We start from the raw sequence: 14,469 nt of genomic DNA on the forward strand, positions 1-14,469 counted from the left end.
TTCCTGGATGGAACTGGAATCTTACTGTGTGGTTCTCTGTTTTGTGGTGGACTTGTGAAAGAAGATTCTGACAACACTGACGATTTAAGGCCAAATTATCCCACTTTGTAATTTCACAACCACAACTGACAAAGGCAGTGAATGAATAGCATAGAAAGTTTGAAAGTACAGACTTTGTACCTGAAGAGGAGCAAGCCAAAGAGAACCAATCAAAGAAATCAGAGTCAGCTAAGGTACTGAACCAACTTATGTCAGTACTACCGAGTTCCTGTTTACGTTAAATCACTCAACGTTCGTAACCAAAGGCAATAAATTGAAAAGGTTGGACTTATTTTCAAAAATCTTACCAAATTTTGCTATTACAATCAGAGTAAAGTTCCAATAAAATATACTTTGAGGACCAAACTCAAACTTCAGAACACGAGGTAACACCCAACCACACAAAAGTTTTTTTTTAAAACACCTTCTACTTAAAATACTTCAACCTCCAAAAGCAGGACCCAGAAATGACCTGCCTCTGCTTGATCACCCACATCTAAACTGTTTATCTGTGGCTTTGCCCAAAGTTTGAAGGCATTTTCTTTAGGTATTGTTCAGAAAACATGTTCACAAAGGCAAAATAAGGTTTTGAGGGTCAAAAACAGCCTTCACCACTAACCTCAGACCACAAAAATCTACTCCGTTCATCTTTGACTGTGAGTAAACATGTGCCACAATTGAAGGAATTCCCAAAAGGTGTTTCCTCATATGGTCAGAGTGACCTTCAACAAGCAAATTCTTACCAGTATGTCCAAATGAACATGGAACATTGCAGCAAACTTGAAAATAATTATCTGGATATTCGTTATATATAACGTTCACAGTGCAAAAACAATAACATTTTGCCACCAAAACTGCTCAGGTCGAGCTAATCATTTGTACTAAATTTGAAGGAATTTTCTTGATAAGAGATTCCCAAAAGGTGTTTCCTCAGATGGTCAGAGTGACCTTCAACAAGCAAATTCCAAGTATTGACATGGACCAACAGGACAAGTGAACATTAGCACTGGACTTGAAAGGCTTCTCCGGACGTTCATCAATCACTGCGCGACTCAAGCAGGTCGTTTGTACCATATCTGAAGAAATTCCTTCAATGCGTTGTTGAAATATTTTGTTGACAGCGATGGGATGGACCCACAGATTGATAGAGCATCAGAAAAAAAACAAAAAAAAACCAATTCCTCTAGCCACTGGTTGTCACCAGACATGGAGACACATAAATGTCAACATATTTCATCTGCCATCTTGTCGAGTCAAGCAAAGTCACCACTTCCCCCCCCGGCTGTCATGTGAATCTTCACGCAACATCTGATTTAGCCTCATTTCTTTCCAAAACATTTGAACGCGCTGTCTCTAATTAGCATTTCTGTGGCTTTCACTGAGCAACCCTGATGCAACTGAACCAGAGAGAATGTCTGTGAAGTCCATGCTTGTCCACTGTCTTTGGGGAAGTGGACAGTGAAGAGAACAAAGCGACATTAAGTGGAACTATTAAAAACAAACAGCAGTGGAATACTTGTGTAACCCAAGATTTTGGCTTCAATGAGATTCTTGTTTCACAATTTTTTAAAAAGTGAAAATTCTCCAACCAGATCCTGTCTTAATGTTTGATAATAGGGTGAGGATTTACTGTAAAATGTCTGATGGGGATTCTAGGCTGGATATTTTGAGGTGTAGATTTTAAATTATCATCTACAATTGGACTGTGTGGTCCTACTCGATCAAAAAGTGCATTATTGTACTGTAACTCTGATGTACTTTGGGGTCAATTGTTTATGTAAAAATTTTATTTTTGAAGGAGAGAGTTTTCTAAGCATGTCTTATAAATAATATGTGTATATAATAATATAATAATAATAATATGTCTATAGCCCAACATAGGAGATATGTGTGGATATAAAACTGCACGGAGGTTGTTTCTATGGACTCGCAAAAGGTTTGTGAGAGTGACAAAAAACTGTAAATACACTCTAAAACAAAATAAAATCTACTTTAATCTATTTATAAGTGTGTCTGAAATAATGACATCGACTAGAAATATGGTCCAATTCTGCTTTATCACAAATAATTGGCTATAAAATTAAAAACGTGTATTTAATATGATAAATATGATGATTCATCATATCTTGTCTCATTTTCATGATTTACAGTATATAAAGTAATGTTATTTGCCCAGATCTAATCGGGACCTTATGAATTGGAATTGAATTGATTCAGGAAATTCAGGAAAAGCTCAATTCACAGCAAGTGTCCACAGTTTCATGTCTTTAATTTTTGGCTGTAACTGGATCATCTAATCCAAACACTGACCTAATTCTGAAGTGACACTACAATCTACAACACTTAAACGGTTCTTTTGAAGTTGTAAACTTTCTTCACCCCATTAGATGAAAAAGCAGGACCTCAGGAAACAGTGGCACAGAGACAGAGGCCTTTTCCAGGGGCAAAAACCACCACCGCAGCAGGGCTGTAAATTCAGTTTGATGAGCTCGACGGACTGAAACGGGAGAGCAGTGAAGGGGAAACATGGAGAGCACAAGGAGGAACCATCTGGGTAAAAGGTTTTATTATTTACCTGTTACTACGACACAGAATAAATATTACTTTTTAATAAAAAACAAATGTGCCGTTTGGTTCCAGCACAGTCGGTGTGCTTGTTTGCAGTGTTTCCCACTTTTCCTATATCTAATATAATAATATAAATCAATGACAAGAGCTAATTTGTGTGTAAAGATTTCTCAAAGTCCCTAAAGTGAAGAGCCAAAAAGACAAATCCTGTGTGTATTGGGACAAGAAGAGTGTGTTTTTTATTCATGAGTATTAAAGGTTTCAGAACTAATGGCACTTTTCCACAACACAGTTCTAGCACGACTCGTTTTCTTGCTTTTCCATCAGTGATGGTACCTGGTTATTTTTTAGTTCCTGCTCTGATGAGTTTCTTAGCCGAGACTAAAATGTGATGTCGACAGACTTCCGGCCACTGATTGGTCAGAGATTGTCGTCACTGAAGAATCATGAGCGTGACGTCTGACACAAGAATCAAAGTGAACAACGTCCAAATGTAGATCAGTTAAAAAAACTTAAAGGTGACATCGAATGCTTGTATCGCACATATGTTAGTTATGGAGGTCTACTTACATATATTAACTTGTTTTCATGTTCACATATATGCTAGTTATGGAGGTCTACTTACATATATTAACTTGTTTTCATGGTTAAAAACCTCCTTATCGCTGCAAACGAGCCGATCAAAATATCTCCTCACTGACGCTCTCGTCAGCCGCGCTGTTTCAGACCAAAATCACACCCCCAGAACGTGGAGTGTGTTGTGATTGGCCAGCCAACGAGAGCTTTCCCACTGTCCTGTGATTGGCCAGTTACCTGGAAGTGACGTAATTGGTAGGCCAGCTCTCAGATACACAGCTCCCCCTCTGGCACGGTGGATGCTCTGCATCTCAGCAGCTACAACGAGAGTAGTTCTTCTTCTTCTGCGGTTGAATATACGCAACCGGATGTGCCCGGACTAGTGCCCTCACCAGGAGGCGCTACGGTGGTAACAGGAGTGGTGAGGTTTACTGATGACATCATCAACATACGGAAGTGCCGATCCGCTTCGCAGAGCCCAGGAAAACAATAAAACCCTATTTTCTCAGCAGTGGCTGAACTGTTTGTTCTGAAACTTTAGGGTTTCATAAACGAGGTAATGACGCAGATACACACACAAACGCAGCGTTAATTGGAGCTTCCGGTCTATGTTGCCTTTTAAAATCCCTGATCTCCAACATCTCCAGGAAGTACTGAATGATTCTGTGAACAAATCTTTTTTAAATCAACTGATTCTCATGATTCAGTTACACCCAAATTTGATTTTTAGACACTTCACAAAAGCTTAATAAAATCGACTTAAAGAATATGTTTGCCACTTTATCTCACAGTTTTTCTAAAGCTTTTCTGACTGTAGACTAAACTTAGTAAACTAAACTTAGTAAAGTAAACTTAGGATTCCCTCCCTCACTCACACCAAAGTCCATAGAGAAAATCAAGATTTTTAAGCTCACATTAACACAGGAGCTGCTGCTCGACCGCTTCCTCGTTTAGTAAGTTTGTGTCACTAAGGCGAACGCAAACAAACAACTGAAATGAATAAAATGACAACATGTGTACGCACTAATGGAGGCAAACATTGACTCAACAACGCATGCATGTACTGTATGGCTGTAAAATCACTGATTTTCTCTATGGACTTTGGTGAGGGTTTGGAGAGAAGCGTTTACAAAGCGACACAGACTTTAGATTCTGTGAACAAATCTTTTTAAAACTGATCCTAATGATTCAGTGACACAGATAACAACTGCATTACTAGTTGACTATGAAGTCATGGAAAACGATAACAAAACCGCGTAGAGTGGAGTCGTGCTGGAACGCGCTGTAATTTCCTATTCTTCTGTCTCACACAGCTGATTAGACTTAGATTTATTAAAAAATAAAAGCTGCCTCTGAGAGCTGCAGGTGGGGACGTGTATCAAATATAAGGAGTGACATGATGTCATTGACATTATTATGTATTAGCAGAGCTATAACAGTGGGGCGCGGGGGTGTCATGTTTCCTGTGTGGTTACAGTCATTTCACAAAAATGTTCGTGTTACCAGAAAGATTTGGCATGGCTAAACCCTCAGAAATAATCAGTTAAACCTGGTGTTTATTCATTCATTCATTCATCAAATCTTGGAAATATTAGAAAAGTCAGAGCGCAGTGAAATACAGTATTTATGATGTGACAGCTGGGTATAATGAGGGTCAGTGAAGGAATGAGACGGACAAGGTGCCCCTGTTGGAAAACAAAGGCCCTTTTCTCTGGAGCACCACAGCACTGCAGCCCGCTCTGCTTGATAAGCCGACACTGGATCTCCTCTGGTGGACAGTGTAGCCCCACTTTATCTGCACTACAGTCTGTGAGATATCACTGTGAACACAAGCTCACGCCGCACCAGGAGTCTGTCAGTCACCAGCAGAAAGAAAGACTGATGAAATTCATGATTTTGTTTCAAACAAATAAAAAAAATGCCTTGTATTTTATTCAAATGGCTGTGTTGAATGAATCTAGCTCAAATGTGTCATCTCAGTTCCTTGGATTAGCCTAAAATGGCTAAGCTAAGCACAAACTTACTAATTTGTTCTTAGCGGCAAAAAATGTGACCTTCACAAAAAACATCTTTTAAAACTACTTCAGCCTGAAAAACACATATCAAATACTAATTATTTTTCAATGACCCCTGTTTACTTGAATTTCTTTTTTCAAATTCACAAACTTTAATGACCCCTGTCTACTTCGGGTGTCTATCAAGGTCATTGAAAAAAAGAGATGAAAATTCACAAACTTTCAATGACCCATGTCTATTTTGAGCAGTTTTCAAGAACTTTCAAGGGTCTTGAAAAAAGATTTAAATTCACAAACTTTCAATGACCCATGTCTATTAAGGGCTGCTTTCCAAAACTTTCAAGGTCCTAGAAAAAAAATACTAATTCACAAACTTTCAATGATCCATGTCTATTTAGAGCAAAAACATTGAAGGGCCTTGAATTAAATTTTTCCAAATTCACAAACTTTCAATGACCTATGTCTACATAGGGTGATTTTCAAAAATTTTCAAGGGCCTTGAAAACTTTTTTTCCCGTCAGAACCCTGAAACACAGCTAATGTCATGTTTGTGTTCATCACACAAGAACGAGAACTCTCTGGACATTAAAGTCTGGATTAAAGTGGTTCATCTTGATGAAATGACTGAGTACATGAGTATAATAATAATCTATGAGTCCTTCATACATTATCAGGGTTTAAATTACAACAGGCACTGCAGCAAACTACAGAACAGGTGCTGCGCTGCATAAATCCCTGCAGTTATCCTGTCAAACAAATCTAACCATGTCAGTAAAAGTCCCTTTATATCATGAGCCAAGTCAATGTTTACACTCACTGTCTTTTCTTAAGTCTCGTTGGCAGCAGGCTGAAGCAAGCAAAGCCTCTGTCAACGTGCACGTGTGTGTGTGTGTGTGTGTGTGTGTGTGTGTGTGCGCGTGTGCGGCCCGCCCCTATCTATAGGTGAAGGTATGACAGTGTTTTAACTCAGTGTCAGTATGTATGTCTGCAGGCTGATGAACATAATGTTTCCTTAATGTTCCCGTCACATGGTAACTACACCTTTTTCTTCTTTTTTCCGACTTAAATTAAAAGCTTTGACAGCAGTTTTTTCTTCAGCCCTAAGGCGGCTGAATCATAACATGTAATGTTACATATAAACTTTGTCTTTTTAGTGTTTTATTTAACCCTTCTGTGACTGTCGGCCTGCGTACTTCTCGTTACCGTAACTCCCAGACCGTTTGTGATACCTGGAAAATTTAAAGAACTATCGTAAAAAGCAGAGAGATAGAGCTTTGTGTGTCCGTATACTGTCATTACAGTAGAACCTCAGGACGACTGTCCAATCACAGACGAGATTCACCAGCGTGTCACAAACGCTTCTGACGTCAGCTTCTCAGTACCCTGGTTCCTAAACGCTTGAATAACCACCAGATATGGAAAGTGAAAGTTATCTTGAAGAACTCACTCATTGAACATGTTTTGGACAATTCTACAGCCATAAAATCTAAATAAATCCAGACGACCTGATTAATATCATGACGGTCATGCAAACGACTTTACGTAAAATATCAGTGCACAGATGGGATATTCACGTTGGCTGAGTCAAATATTATGATTCATTTCATATCACATATTTAAAAAAAGTATCTGGAGTAGCAAGAATTGAGCAGAAGTCACAAAATTGACCGTTTTTATTTATTTATTTATTCATAAAAACGAGCCAAAGCGAACTTTAAACTGTGACATATTTCACAAATGCTCAGGTGTGTTTATATAGTTGGTGAAAATCCGATTGCCTACTCATTCTTATAACCTTTGTGTATACGTTTTAAAAGCAGCATAAATGCTCTGTGTTGTGAGGGCTATAAAAAGACAAAACAGTACCTGACACATTCATTATTTCTTGTAAGGAGATGAAAATGATCATAATCTCAATGACTGGATAACAACTTAAAGATATCATAGAAATGATATCAGTGTCACATGATAAATAAATAACACTGTTTTTTTCTCCACTGGTCCGACTTGTAAGGACTTGAATTGATTTTAATCATCGCTCTGTCACATCTCTGTCTTTTATTCTCCTCGGTTACAGCAGAGGCAGCTGGATGTGATTTAAACTTTTAAAAGTTTCAAACGGCTATGATGGTGTTTGGATAACGTAGATTAGGCAACATTAGGCAGCACACACTTTGGATTATAAAGTATGCAGCAAAAGATAAAAATAACCAAAGCTATTTTGTGAGCATTATCAGCTGTGAGGATCATGAATGAACACACACACACACACACACTGTATTTGTGTGTAAATGATGGCACATGTTGACAGCGCACACCTGGAGCTGGTTAATGTTTATTAGTAACTACTGTGTCCAATCAGCAAAAGTCTTGATGATAAATTTGTGGAGGTCCCTCGGCCTAAAGGCTGAAGCGCTATCATTATCACACACACGCACACACACACACACACACACACACTGAACACTTTCTCTGACAAAGAGCTAATGATCAAATGGTCCGTAAATCTAGACACAGACACACAGGTATGCAGACACTGTCAGACCGGCTGGGTCTTGCCTGGAAAAGACACAATGGCAGCGTTTGCAATAGTTTCAGGAATAATGAAAAGAGCAACGCTGCACATTTCTGTCTTTCATCATAATAATAATTTGATTATGTTCAAAGGACCATGACAGAAAAATGCGACTAAAACAGCCACAGACGGGGAAACAAACCAAAGACAGAGGGACAATCATGGACTAAAATAACTACAATTTATGATAGTTCTCTCTCACACTGGTGAAGAACTGGAAGGGACTAGAACAGGTGAAACACCACGACTTGTGACCTGCGTGGCGTAGTGATACGTGCCTAACTGATCTGATCTACTGTTGTTAAGAGGTTTTTATCGATCAAACGCGTTAACATGTTAGGGATTTTAAAACCTGTTAGTCATGTGTCCTAAACTCTCTGCCGGAACGACTTTACTCGTTAAATGATTAAACGACGTTGCATCCACTCCACTCCTGTGGTTTTTCTGTGTCATTACAACAAACTTTCCCTTTAATTGCTTTAAGATGCACAGTTCACTAGCAATGATTTATTCACAAATATTCCCTGTTGATGAGCTAACGTTTCTGATGCAGCTAACGGAACTGCAGTGTCCTTGATAAAAACAAATGGCTCCAAAGCTGGCAGAAATGATCAATATTCAGATACTAATCAATGCGATAAATTTGTAAATTCGTATTCCTCTTGAGCAACAACACAGGTCTTCGACTCCTCCAGTTGACATAGCTCCTCCCACGGCTAACACCTGAAGACGTGAGTGCAGCTGGCATACCAGCAGATTTCTTCAACTTCGCAATTTCAACTTCACAAGATTTCCACTTCGCGAGCAGATTTAAATTTTGCGTGATTTCAAGTTAAAGTAATTTCACCTTTACTTGATTTCAACTTTGCGAGCAGATTTTAACTTTACGTGATTTCAACTTTGCAAGCAGATTTCAACTTTACGTGATTTCAACTTCGCAAGCAGACTTCAACTTCACGTGATTTCAACTTTGCAAGCAGACTTTAACTTAACGTGATTTCAACTTAAACTTTCAACTACACAAGCAGATTTCAACTTTACGTGATTTCAACTTCAACTTTCAACTACACAAGCAGATTTCAACTTTACGTGATTTCAACTACACAAGCAGATTTCAACTTTGCGCGCAGATTTCAACTTAACGTGATTTCAACTTTGCGAGCAGATTTCAACTTTGTGAGCAGACTTCACTTGATTTCAAATTTGCAAACAGATTTCTTAAACTTCACGAGCAGATTTCAACTTACACTTACAATAACTTGGATGGTGGAGGTTGACACAGAAAAGAACAAGCATCCCCTTCTCTCTTAGTGTTAAGTTGTCCTCACAAATTTATACTATAAATTACTGGTTTCAATGGAATCTAAAGGACAGCGACTGTTTCTCAAAGATGAACAAACAGGACTTAGTCTTGACTCAGAGAAATGAAAACAGTAAACATGTCCCAGCAGCCTGTACCTGAACAGTCGGTCGCCTTTGACCTTGTGCATGCACTCGCTGTGAATCCAGCAGCAGCAGCAGCAGCAGACATCCCAGGAGCAAGTACAGTCCAACATGGTGGAGCATGACTGCAGCAGGAGACGCTGGAGAGTCTGTCCACACTTCCACTCTGCTGTGAACTGTGCTCACAGGCAGACAGAGCTCCACACAGGAGGCTGATCCTGCAGCTCCCATGCAGCAGACACACCCACCCACCCACACACACACCGAGTGTGACACACCCTTCCACTTCCACTTGTACCATGTCTTGGATAAAGTACTTAAAGTGATACTTGAGTAAAAGTACAAGTATGTGAACAAAAAAGTCACTTTTTTTTAGCAGATTTAAACTTTGAGATTTCAACTTCGCAAGCAGATTTCAACTTTGTGATTTTTACTTTGTGATTTCAACTTCACGATTTCAACTTTTCGATTTCAACTTCACGATTTCAACTTTTCGATTTCAACTTTGCAAGCTTATTTCAACTTTGGATTTCAGAGGGGGGGGATGACAGAAGAGGGGAAGCCACAGTGCCCAAACAACCACGAGTGTGGGAGTATTTAAGGGGAACTATTCACCACAGATTCTCTGAGGAGACTTAATTTACACCGGTGGGTTTGTTTGCGGCAGAGAAGAGAACCGACCCCCGGCATGAAAGTCAAGATCAGCTTCCTCGTCACAGGAAGAGTGATGTTCTGCCTGTCAGGTATAAAAGACGAGGGTGGTCTGGTGTAAACACAAATATGAGTAAACAAGAATAAACGGAGGCTGATTTGAGGTGAACAGAACCCCCAGGAGTGGTTTTGAAGCAATAAACTTAAAAAAAAAACAAAAAAAACTTTAGCATTATTGTTCACAAAACTCTGCCGTTTGGCATTGGAAATGAAATCACCGGCAAAAAAACATCCCAAATTGTGGACTTCCTGCTGGGCAGAAAAGTAGCAATGTCCCGATACCACTTTTTTGTGTCAGGTACCAATATCACAAACTGAAGTATCTACCGATATTAGTCCGATAATGTCAATTTTGACAATTTTTGGACGTATGAAGTGGTTAAAGATTTTTTTTATTTACATTTTTACAATCTATACATAGTGACCAATATCAGACCGATACCAATACTGACCGATACCAATACTGACCGATACCAATACTGACCGATACCGATTCCCCCCACTACAAAAAATTCCAAAAATGTATTCTTTTTGTGTGCAGCTTAGACGTAGCTCACTGCAGACAAACGGTGAGCTACAAGGCAGAAATTGTGCTTTTTGAGGTAAGAGTGATATTGAAACTTGAACCGACAAAATATAAATCAGCTTAAACCCCAGTGCAAATACATATTTCAATCTCGTATATTACACTTATAGTACTTTAAATTCATCAAAAAGAGGCTCAGTAAAACATTAGATATTGACCGAAAGGGAATATTAAGAGGACTATTTGACGATATCAGATATGCCGATATATCGGGAGTGATTGCGCTGATACCAACACTTATATATATATATATATCAAATGTTTCCCTGCGTCCAACTGCAGAGGTCGTGTACTCTCTGTGAGTCTGGATCCACAAACATCACTGTAGAATCTTTAAAGACTCTTCAGTCACAAGAACCTGTCTGATGTTTTCTTACATGAAAGACAACAACCAATCAGCTCCATGCACTGAGGTGAACTCTTCAAGCAGGATGAACGTGGACCAGGTTTTTTTTTAGCTGCTCACTTTGACATTTAATGTCAGACCGGACTGATCCACTTCATCGGAGCATTTAAAGCCTAATTCAAAGTGATCCAGCAGTTTTCGAGCCTCAAGCACGATCATGTTAGGACTCTGAGAAAAGAGCTGTGAGGAAACATCAGCTGTTCCTTCAGGAGAGCCGTCATGGTGGAGACAGACTTGGCAGCTCCTCCATTACGCTGTCAAGAGTTTTTCTCCAACATCGCTGACGTCTCGCTGCGGCGTCTCTGGCAGACGTTCACAGATGTCTGTCTGTCAGCCCGGCATCGTACACCTGAGCGTTATTTGTGTTGAGCAACCTCTGGGTTTTTTGCGTTCAGAACGAGAGCAGCAGAGTAAACCTGAGCCGCCCTCAGGTCAGCGAGAGGTTGTGATGTTTGTCAAGTGGAGGAATGATATCCCCTCTCACAGTTTAAAGGAACAATATCAAATGTATATCCATGACATAATGATACCCAGATCTGGAGCTGTCACAATCTTTTTTTAACCCCCAAACTTTGGTATTTGTTCAAACTTAAACCTGAATTAACTCCAGCTTTGTCCAGCAGAAGGAGCTACAAGTGCAGCCAGTGTTTGGAAACCACTGGGATGGATGATAAAGTAACAAATAAATCTATATGCGATAAATTACACTGTCATGTTCCTTTGTGTCAGTGGGTGGGAAGAACATGTGACTGTCTTTAGGGAGTAAAAGTGACAGCTCGTACTGAGCAGTGACGTCTATAATGAGAGGATCAGCTCATCTTGACCCTGTGTTTTTGACATGAGAAAGGACTCTAACCTCTGACCTTTGACTTCAGCCGTTGCTTCTGGCTAAAACAAGAGGCATAGAGAAAAAACATGAGCATACTGATCGTATTTTCAGACGTTTTCTTGAATATTTGAATGTACTGTGTATGTGAGAAAACTGCAAAAGCTGCTCCAGAACTTTTCCGTCCTGCTTCCAAATAACATTTATGGAAAATGTCCAAATAAAAGACAGACAAGATAGTCGGGGGGGAAAGTGGATAAATCCGGACATTCTGTCTGTCATATGTCAACGTCAAATTCACGTTTTCAGACACAAATGTACAGAAAATGTACAGAAGGTTTTTGCTTCTGTACATTAGACATCTTGTAGAGTTCGTACATTAACGCTAACTCCCCGTCAGGTCGCAAAATTCCCAATATTTTACCTGACGGAAACTGCAACTAGCACGTCTGGTCACGGAAAACGTGGCTACAAAAACACGTGAGAAGAAGAAATGACATGTCTTTATTTCTCCGATAAACCTATGTTGTATTCTTGTTCCTGGTGTTGTTGCTGTCACGCCGCCGTAGTCTCTGATTGGCTGAGGTTAAACAGGAGTCATTGCAGACTTTACTAAAATGACCTGCAGGCTGAAAATGAGATTAGAATCTGCTATGTGTTGGAAACGCAGAAGTAGGGATGCAACAATGCGATATTCAATATCGAAATTGGTCGTGTACTGGTCAGAAATCACTGGATTGGATATGGGGAATATATAAAACTGTGTGTAAACGCTTTAATATCACACAAATGCGTCACTGGGCACAGGAAAACCCACAACCTTCCAGAAGAAAGACAACTCGTCGTACGTCATTAACTTCTACCAAGGATAAGCTGTGAGGTGATCAGATTATGAGTCTGAAAATCCTGACATAAAAGTCTTGATGTGCATATACGCAGATGATTAGCATTCGTTTATGATAAAGATCCAAAGTGCTGCGATGCTTTCACATGTCAATTCAAAAAGGTTATTTATTTTACAAGCAACATTCCATTCCTTCCAATCTTTGGCAACAGTTTGATTTAAAAACCGAGAGGAAAATAAACGTGTGAAAAACGTCATTCAACAGGCGACTGTTGCCAGACTTTACATAAAAGGTTGCATTGATGGATTCTTTGTTTTAGTCTCAGCGTGCCAGTAAAAAAAACAATAGTTTGACAGGGTTTTTGTGTCTTTGATTCTTTACAGTTGGCCGGAATCACTACAAAAACACAAAAAAATGTTTATTTCTTGAGTTTGATACAATGTGAATGTTGAGAGATCGCAGCTCTCCGTCTGTCCTGATACCAACTCATCACACAAACACGGACAGACAGACTCATCACTTTATACACAACACAGGACTCACATTCATCTTCTCCATCCATGAAGCACACTGCACATTGATGACAGGACTTTTATTAGGTTTATTATCTACTACTATCTATCTACTATCTACTTTAGACTCTTTCCTATTTTTTGGGGGTGTATTTGCAGCAGAGGAGAAGCAGAATATTTGTAGCGGAAAAGCCAAGAGAAGAGACATCTTTGTCTGAAGTGTCCCCTGACTGGTCAAAGCCGTCAGCGATGGCAGAATCAGGAGCCGGAAGGAGCTGGAAGCAGCTATTTTAGCGAGATGTCCGCCATATTTTTACCAACATCTCTTCCACTTCTTATCCAAACAACGTCAAAGTGGGCAAAGCACACGCTGGTGCTTTTACTGAGTCACCTGCCAAGTCTGAAGCCTGTCAAGCTAACTGTTGGACTGGATTCATTTTTGATTTTATGGCTGTAGAAGTGCTGTAGATGTGTAGTTCTTCTGCCCCTTTTTCTCAAGGATAACTTTCACTTTCCATATCTGGCCGTTATTCGACCATTTAGGAATTACGGTATTGAGAAGCTGACGTCAAAAATGGGTGATGTGCCGGTAAATCTTGTCTGCAATTGGACGTTTAGTTCTGCGGGAAGTTCTGAGGTTCTACAGTAATGACACATATATGGAGCGCAATTTAAGCTCTATTTCTCTGCTTTCTGGTATGTATCCATCCATCCATTTATACATCTTCTACCGCTTTATCCTCCACATGAGGGTCACGCGCCAATCTCAGCTAACATACAGCGAAAGGCTAGCTTGAATATTCTAGATATCACAATCCTTCAGTCATGTAACAGACAGACAGCATATGTGGCGGCCTCAATTCTTTCATATCTTCCTTACTTGGCCTTGGACAGCATTTTCCGACACTTTATGATCCAACAACAACAAACGTTCTAATAAAAAGATTGGAAACAAACGAACAGTAAAAGAGTAAAAGTTTATCTTGTAGGAAACAGAGGTTGATTTTGATTTTAGACGGTCTGTTTCTCATTAAATCCACTTCACAGACCACTTCATTAACAGCGTCTACTCCCGCTTCTTGCTAAGGTCTGCTGCCGTCGCCTTTGAAGCAGAACGTTTCCAACTGTGGGGCCACAGCGTTGTTGGTTTCCTGACTTTGATACATGTCTTGTTCTGGGGCCACGGCCCTGACAGGTGCTGCTCTCTGTAGAGACTTCATCCACTGCTCCTCTGAGATGTTAAACACTCGTGGAGGTCAGGGACCTCGAGTAAACATGGAAGTTCACAGAGCCGGAGCAGTGAAGCTGAGAGGACGTTGATGGATCTGAACCCTCCTAATGGAAATGCCCTGTATGTCAAAAAAACC

At 39.8% G+C, this 14,469-nt stretch overlaps 1 protein-coding gene across 2 annotated transcripts in view; it reads right to left on the bottom strand.

The window, feature by feature from the left end:
- si:ch211-196i2.1 (collagen alpha-1(I) chain) overlaps positions 1-14,469 on the bottom strand; it is a 94,717-nt gene that overhangs the window by 36,715 nt on the left and 43,533 nt on the right. Inside the window, exon 1 of one of the 2 annotated variants that reach the window (XM_058617625.1) lies at positions 9,232-9,391. The exons of the other annotated variant lie outside the window; for it this stretch is intronic. Within the exon in view, the coding sequence (XP_058473608.1) occupies positions 9,232-9,339 (108 nt within the window). The 5' untranslated portion in view covers positions 9,340-9,391. Of the gene's footprint in view, positions 1-9,231; positions 9,392-14,469 lie in introns of those variants that run through there. 2 annotated transcript variants of the gene reach the window in all.

Source organism: Solea solea, chromosome 19, assembly GCF_958295425.1.
Source record: "Solea solea chromosome 19, fSolSol10.1, whole genome shotgun sequence".
In the NCBI taxonomy this organism is placed as follows: Eukaryota; Metazoa; Chordata; class Actinopteri; order Pleuronectiformes; family Soleidae; genus Solea; species Solea solea.